Source organism: Corvus brachyrhynchos, unplaced genomic scaffold (assembly GCF_000691975.1).
Source record: "Corvus brachyrhynchos isolate BGI_N302 unplaced genomic scaffold, ASM69197v1 scaffold56, whole genome shotgun sequence".
NCBI classification, from domain to species: Eukaryota; Metazoa; Chordata; class Aves; order Passeriformes; family Corvidae; genus Corvus; species Corvus brachyrhynchos.
Genome location: NW_008238664.1, coordinates 2,548,871 through 2,557,088, shown reverse-complemented (window position 1 = coordinate 2,557,088; position 8,218 = coordinate 2,548,871). Strand labels below are relative to the sequence as shown.

Sequence of the window (8,218 nt, the reverse complement as noted above, 5' to 3'; positions counted from 1 at the left end):
AAGGATCTGGTGCTATTTGCAGTCTCCATTCTATTCACTATGGCAGTGAATGGCTAGAAGGCACTCACCTGAAACATCTGGGTTTGAGCTCCTATGGGACAGCTGTTGATTCCCCATGTTTGCTTTGAAGAAAAGTTCTATGTAAACTCAAGGGTCCCAGAATTTAACCTTATTCAAAAAGAACTGTGGAAGGTTATTTTTTAACCTTCCGTTGCACCCTCATTTCTCCACAGACACTGTTCTTACCACAAAGATAAATTACCAGGTTCACCTAGAAACTGAAAGCAATCACTTCCAGAGCTCAGGTCCCCAAAGGGAGATTAACTTGGCCTTTTTTTTTAAGGAGCTGGTGCAAGGGACAAGACTCTCAGCTGTTACAAATAATCACATTCCACTGAAGTCAAAGGGTCTGTATGTTTATAACCACCCAGAAACTGATTGAATATTTCTGCTATTGTCATGTGTGTTCAAATTGTGTCTCAGTATTTTGGCTACAGAGCAGGACTCCACCAGACATGCTGTACACTCCAAACTTGATGTCTTAGGTAAAGCTTTGTAAATTCTAATGTTGTCCTTTAAGAACAGGAATTGGAAACCTTTGAACTAATGCGTTTCTCTCCCTTCTCATATCAGGCGAAACCCACTCCACTTCCACCTCATTGCAGATGCAATTGCCAAACAGATCCTGGCAACTCTGTTCCAGACATGGATGGTCCCTGCTGTGCGCATAGACTTCTATGATGCAGATGAGCTCAAGGTAAAGACACACAGACACAGGTGTCAGTCATGTACTTCTGGTTTGATGTCATGCTTTGTTACTTATCTCCCTTGGCTGGTGACTTGCAGGGGAACTACTACCTGAAATACTCTCCCTGATGACAATTGATTCTAACTGACATGATTGTAGCCCCAATTGCACTTAACTAGAAGATGCTAAATGGCTAAAATCAGCACCGTTTCTCTGCTAATGGAATATGTTGTTTAGCAGCTTAGAATTTTACCTGCTCTCAAGAGGATTCTGTCTGTCCATCTGGTCCCATTATGTTTTTCTAAGGGTACTTCTTCCTAGTAGCAATGGTGGAATCTAAAGTGTCTTATTCATCAAGCCCAAATCTGTTCTGGAAACACTCAACTGCCCTGCATTCCTTAAGCACAGGTGTGTGACACCCTAAGTACACATGCTGTGATGAGCTACCAGTAGTACAATAGCTACCTTTGTTGTCTGAATGCCCTTCCAAAAGGAATGAATATGAAAAGAGTTCAAAGGGGGAAAAAAAATCACTTACTCAAAATAATTGTCTTTTCATAGTTAAAAAGTTTAATTCAGAACATGGAACCACAGCATTGATTTTGAGCTGTATTTTTTTTACCTGTGGAGGTAGAATGAAGTATTCAGATTTCATCATTTGGAGTTCGTGGCAGTAATTTGTATGACTTATCAGACTGTTCTGAACAGCACCTGAAACAAGAAAAAAAACAAAAGGTAGCAAATTGCAGTACTAAGGGGTAAATTCAAAGCACACCACGTTGTGAAATATTGAATACAAAAAGCTTTAGAAAGAGATGGGAAAGGGAAAAAAGTGATTCTTGAGAAAAGTACTTTGTTTCTGGTTTTATTTTTTATTGGTTCTTCTACATGAAGCCATAAGCCAATATTAACCTAATTAGCCAGAGATCTTCCTTCTGTTCTTTACAGCTTCATAGCAAGGAGGAGGTTTGTTCTTACAAATCTTGTATGTGCTTTTCTGCAAATTGTAGGGTTTTTAATTAGCCTCTCAGCTGGGGAAGACAGACCTCTTAGTGTTTTCCTTCTGGTCATTTGGGTATGGTCCAATCTAGTTAAGTAAATAATAACCAAGAGAGCTTACTTCAGTGATCCTGAAATTTCTGATTTATAGGCAAAGCACTGAGCAGATATGAGGCTACAGACCAAACTTGTTTTCTCCATCCCTCTTCACTCAGCCTTAATTTTTGTATGACTGGTGACCTAAATCCACACTAGACTATCTATAGTATATAACCCATAGGCTTTGGATTGAGGAGCACTTTCTAACTGGATGCACGTATAATAGGCATAAATAGGCCTTCCCAGGTTTGCCACTCTTGTTCAGAGCTCATCATGCTGCATACCAAGCAATTTCCCTGATTTCAGTGGCCAAAAAACCACAGTATATAGTACTGAGCATAGGGGAATGTGACAGACACTGCCAAAGGAGAGCAAGGAGTTATAAATATAAACAGAGTTTTTAAAGGCCAGGAATGATGCTGGCTCATATCCAGATCATTCTGTGGGTTTTAGCAAAGACAACAGAGGAGCTGTTTACAGGCAGCTGTAGGAGCTCATCTCATTTGTTTCCTGTGTAGCCCCTAGAGAGGATTTAATGATTGGTTTGGGTTCGTGTATTTCACCTGCACTCTTGGGAGCTATATTATGCTGCCTGGTGTTAAGAAAACATAGAGCTGATGCTGAATGTTTACTAGAAAGTCTGTCTTTCTCCGAAGTGATCTATGGATTCACTGTTACAGTATACTCTATGTTTCAGTTAAATGACCCTCCGTAGTTCTTTTTTAAACCTGTAATCAATACCAATTCCTGACTTGTAAAAGGGTTTAGACTGAGCAATTGCATGAGAACTTTCTTCTTAGCTTTCATTCACCAATGTTCAGTTGTTTTGGAGCACATTTTGGCTGCTACAGAAAACTTTCCATTTCATGTTTGGTTTTTTCATGTCTGTTTTTTTCCCACTGGGTATGTATGAGCTTCCAGCATCTTCCTTCTCATGCAGCAGGAGCTGACATGTCAGAATAAGCCCTTAAGTCCTGGGAAAAGTTCTGCTTCTGCTCCTGTTCTGCTCAAACACTGGAAGGGAGCACATAATATTAGATCCTCCATAAATAGTATGGATGCTTTTTTATTTTCAAGTAGCTATTTAGAATTCAGACAACAGTTTCCACTAGCATATTAATTTTTTAAAAGGCAGAATTTGGAGACTAAAATATTTGGTATTTGGCAATGTTTCTTAACATATCCTGCAGCTCTTAAAATACATGCTGTTAACTTGGAGTTTGAGCAATCAGTGTCCTGAAGGAAGGCATAGAAAATTAGGCTTGGCTGTGGCTGTTGTTTTCTCTCAGGTTTTAGAGGAAAACTGGACACTTCATTGCAAGAAAGAGAAGACAAGGTACCATAGATTATATCAGAATTTCTAAGGCCAGCAAACCAACCTATCTACTTTGCTGCTGTGAATTAAGCATGCCAGATGGTCCTTTTAAAATTTAGAGAGGACTTATTTTTCCTTTTGCAAGGTGACACAGCTGTTCACATTCCTGTTGCACCACAAAGAGCCTAGATTCATTCTCTCCCTAGAAGCAGCCAAACTACCAGCAGCCTGCTTGGAAGAGGGATGGAGCACAGGAAAGAATGGCCAGGGAAAGGTGTATTTTTGCTTGAGGCACATGATAGGGGATGGGACAGGAGAGGAGGATACTTGACTGTGGAGCTGAGCCAAGATAACGGCATTTCCAGGAAAAGGAGCTGGCACAGTTGAGATGGCAGCTTGCTGGATGTATTTCTTTAAACCAGTTAGTTTGATGACTTTAACAGCCAGTTCTACTAAGATGCTTGTAACCTTCCCCAGCATAACTTGGCCTGTCTCCTCACTGCCTTGGCAATAACCACGAGGGAGATAGATGGGTGCTTAAAAGCTCTCCCTCAACTTACAAGCTGTTCAGATTGTGAACTCTGTCCCGTTAACTAAACTTGCTACATGCAGTTAGGAATCAGCAATAAGCATCCTTGAAGTGTGGACTGCTGATAATGGTGCCAGTAATTGAACTGTTCTACAGCTACATACTTCATTCGTGCTCTGCTCAGTATGGCCCACACATAACTCTTCCAAATTTACGTGGCCACATATGGCCATGACTGCAAACTGGAAAGTTACTTGGCAATGTAAATTCGCTTTATATGATCACTTTAGTCATGTTAGTCAGCTTTGGTCCTAATGCAGTAGATATATTTGTTACAGCAATGCATCCCACAAAATAACTGAAAATTGTCTTCTTTGAACATTAAATGAAAGAAAAAAAACTACCTGTGAAACATTCATCCATTACAGCTGTGACTTGCAAATATCAGGCTGCAGGATATTGTGGTTTTTTCAGTTCAGTCTCATGTGAAGAAACTCCAGAGCAAACTATTCAAGATGTGCAGCTTGGGCACTTGGCTTCTACCCTTCATTGTTTAACATGGAATCTCATGTCAGTTCAGTCACAGGGAAATACAGGCATTAAACCCATTGTGATCTGCACTGTCCCAGAGCAGAAGGAACAGCTGATAAGGCTGTACTGTATGTGATGGGTGGAATACAGATGAGGTGAGTTTATTTTCCCAGATGTTGCCTGATGCACTGATGACAACATCAGGTGAGCTGAGGAAGGTAGAATGTAGAATGAGCAGTTGCCTGGTCTGCTGTAAATGGCCCAGATAACGCAGTCTCTTCATCACTGATAGAGCAGAAAAGCCATCTCCTTTAAGTCGTTTAGCCCACCTGTGCTGCAATTGATTTATGAACTTGAAGGGATGGTGAATAGGTTTTTTTAGGAGATGAACATTTTACCTGAAAGTGAAATGTGAAAAACTCTATTTTTTGCTGGAATATGGACAGTGTTCCAGCTTTTACTGTTCCCAGAAACAATAGACCAGTGCTGTGTTAGGTGATTTCATGTCAGAAATGTTGAAGTCTGCACACTCAGTCAAAATCAGTGGTCTGATCCAGAGAGAGCAACCAAACTGGGGTAATGCATGGCATAAAAATCACCTATCTTTGGGCATTTACTGAAGTATGAGATGAGTTACTTCTTAGCCACTTTCATCTGAACTTTGAAAACAGTTCACTAGGTCAGAAATTTACATCATTTGGACAGACATCACAAAATTCTCTTGAGTTAGAAGGGACCCACAAGGATCATCGAGTCCAGCCCTTAAGTGAAGGCCCCATAGAGAGATTGAACCCACAACCTTGGTGTTATTAGCACCATGGTCTAACCAACTGAGCTAATGGGCAAGGTCTGTGAGATTTAAGCAGAAAAATAAAGTTTAATTCTTTAATTATGAATGTCGTGTAGCTGGCTCTCAGGGCTGTGCCTATGTGCACCCCCAATGCACTTAAACTCCCACAGTGGTCCAGGAACTCCCAGGTTTGTTGTCTGCAGAGATGAGATAAAGGGCTGGTTTGAGACAGCAGCCTAAGTTGAAACCAGGTGATTGATGGAACCGCTGGCCATCTGCACAAGAAGTATTTGACAGCTTGTTACAGGAGCGGTCCCAGTGGGAATTTCAGACAGTTCTTGAGATTTCCCAGGCAGACCCTGCTGTGCCTAGACCAGTTTGTATGCTTAAGCGTGTCGATTAACATCCTGGGCAAAGAATCTGGCTGTCCCAGATATTCACAGACAGTTCCTGCTGCAAAGTTAATCAATTTTGCAAGAGTAAGACAGTCAATACAAACAGTTCCTGCATGTGTAGAAATGATCACATAGGACAGTCTTCTGTACATACTTAACATAGTTAGGAAATGTTTTGTATATAGGCTAAGGTAATCTGTAGTGATGCATTATATTTGTCTTGTGGTGGTCAGGTAGGACCACAGGCCAGCTGGGTTACAAAAATTGTACAGAAACATGTTTTAGAGAGTCTCACCCAATCCAACTAAGATGACCCCGTAAGAGCTCTTGCAATGGAGACTCCCTTTACCATCTAGAGAGCAACCAAGTGTCCTGTCTGGCACATTGTATTGTCCATGCAGAAATGTTTCTAAATCAAAATCCCAATAATGTTAGCTGTTTTCAAGTATGCTCAATTTCTAAGTGTCTTGGCCAAAAGCAGCTCAAATGCCACGAAATCTCTGGATGCCAGCAGAAGCCCTTCCAATGAATGATAGCAGTGATAGGGCTGTATGTACTGTACATTGCCAGATACCAATTTTGGAACCATGATCAAACAAATACTTGTAACAGAATAGCAGATACCACCTGCTGAGCATGGGAGAGAAGGATTCTGATTGGCAGTGGGGGAGATATGAGAGTGTATTTGACGAACAGATTATTAGCTTGGTGTTTTTCACATCAGCTTAAGAGGGTGACAATGATAACAGTGTCAATAAAGCCTTGAACAATAAAATTGGTCAGCATTCTCCTGCCTTCCACCATCTTCCTAGTCAAGAAGTTCCACTGGATGTTGCAGCCATCCATAACAATTTATTTCACAGTAATAGTGACTGATCCCTAAATTATCATGGATTGTATTTGCATTGCACTGCATGCAGATTATATATTGTTAAGGGCAGTGCAGGATTGTTTATCTGTTAAGTAGTTCACTGCATGGCTCAGAGGCAAACATAGAGTTGTAAGGCAGAAGTACACTACTTTCCTTCGTTTCTTTTCCACTTCACATGCAAGATCTAATTGCTATTAATGCAATACAGAATGAGAAACCCAGCATTTGTTTATGTTTACATTCATTTACGTAGCAGTAATATTAAATTAAAGTGTTTCTGTGGCATTGAGGATTTGATCTAAAACTGGCACGTGTTATGGGGAGCTTGCAGTGTTCCTGCATGTCACCAGCCTTTTGTCTTTCTGTAAACTGGCCTACTGCACGTCAGTGAAGTAAGAGGCATAGACTGCTGTTTCTTCCTGCCCTTTTCCCTTCTCTTTAATTTTTTTTTTAGATATGCAGATTTAAGATTTTGAAAAACTAAGTCTACAATCAAAACATTTTACAGATTTCTATAACTTGCGTGGCTTAGTTTTAACTTGAATTTCCACTTTATAATTGAGATTTTGTGTATTTGCTTATGGACATATTGAATACTAGAGACCTGAAGTCTCAGGTGATGAAATATGCTTGTGGTTTTGACACAGTGCTACCATGTTAAGAACGGGGTCTTTTATCTGTGGTTTTCAGTACAGATGACTGGACATTAACAGACCAGGTTTTGTAAGCCAAGATATTTTCCTTCAGAGTGTTTGGGAGGAAATTAGTATACACCAAGAAACAGATAGCAATTCAAACTCCCCAGCACACTGGAACCTTTGTGAAGAGGTCATAATCTATCCATGCAGACTGAGTAGCCTAAGCAGTATTTTCTCTGCCCTCCCAGTCCCTCTTCTGCACAAAAAAAAGCAAACGAGGCATGTGACATTGAAGACTATTATTTAGATGTGTTTTCCATTATTATTCAGACCTAGAATATGAAGAAAGTAATTTTACATAAAATCAAACTGGGTCTTAAATTTCTGCCTAGTCTAAAGAGGTGATCAGAAAGAACTACCGTGGAAGTCGCTGAGGCTGGTCAGAAATTGGTCATGATAATGGGACTCATAATGCCTTTCTGACTCAGCAGTTGTCATTTGCTTAGTGGCATGTAGCTTTCATGAGCAGCCTCACCGCTGACTTTGTGGAGGAAGGCAAGATAACAAACATGGAATAGTTTCTTGCAGATTTTTATGTAATTTTTCTTCAGATTTACAAATGTTGTCAGTGGATTTGAGATTTAGAACTGTTAGTTTGTTTACTGAGATGAAGCCCAGTGTGATGCAAGAAGGTGCAGTATTTCCTGGGCCTCTTTCAAGGGTTCCAGTCTGCCTCCTGTGTTACATTGTGCAGTGCTTCTGCTGCTATTCCAGAAGAAAGCCTCATGTCCGACTTTGTAAACCCCTTGTACTTTCCTGCAGTTGCTGGTGCTTTGAAAAAGCATTGGAGTTCTTTGTCAGTTTTATAACTGAGTTCTAATTGCTGTGGGTCTCTCTGTAGCTCCACCTTTTTCTTGATTCTAGGGAAAAGCAGTACAATTGTTCTGTTCTACGTCCACCAGGAAGATGGGATAGCTGCTCTGTGTAACATATGTGGAGCGAGGAATAAGGAGCCAACTCTCTTCCACTTAGCATCACCCACATTTGTATCATAGTAGCTGACTGTGACATTTCAATAGCAAGGATTTTTGTTTGGCATTCAGCTTCTTAAACATTGCTCATTGCAGCAACATGTGCTGCACCGCCAGGGAAGGCAATTTTAGCAGAGAATGAGAAAAAGATGAATAACTGCACATGAGATTTTCCAAAAATTACTCAGTTTGACAAAAATTGAAAAGCATACCCTGCAAAAAAACTAAAGAAGACACAATGTCTCGAACTAACTTCTGCAGCTATAGCTTGT

General features: G+C 40.5%; 1 protein-coding gene across 2 annotated transcripts in view; it reads left to right on the top strand.

Annotated features, from left to right (window-relative positions):
- LARGE1 (LARGE xylosyl- and glucuronyltransferase 1) overlaps nucleotides 1-8,218 on the top strand; it is a 277,612-nt gene that overhangs the window by 144,984 nt on the left and 124,410 nt on the right. For both annotated transcript variants that reach the window (XM_008636395.2, XM_017737860.1), the window contains one exon: nucleotides 634-757. In XM_008636395.2, the coding sequence (XP_008634617.1) occupies nucleotides 634-757 (124 nt within the window). The remainder of the gene's footprint in view (nucleotides 1-633; nucleotides 758-8,218) is intronic.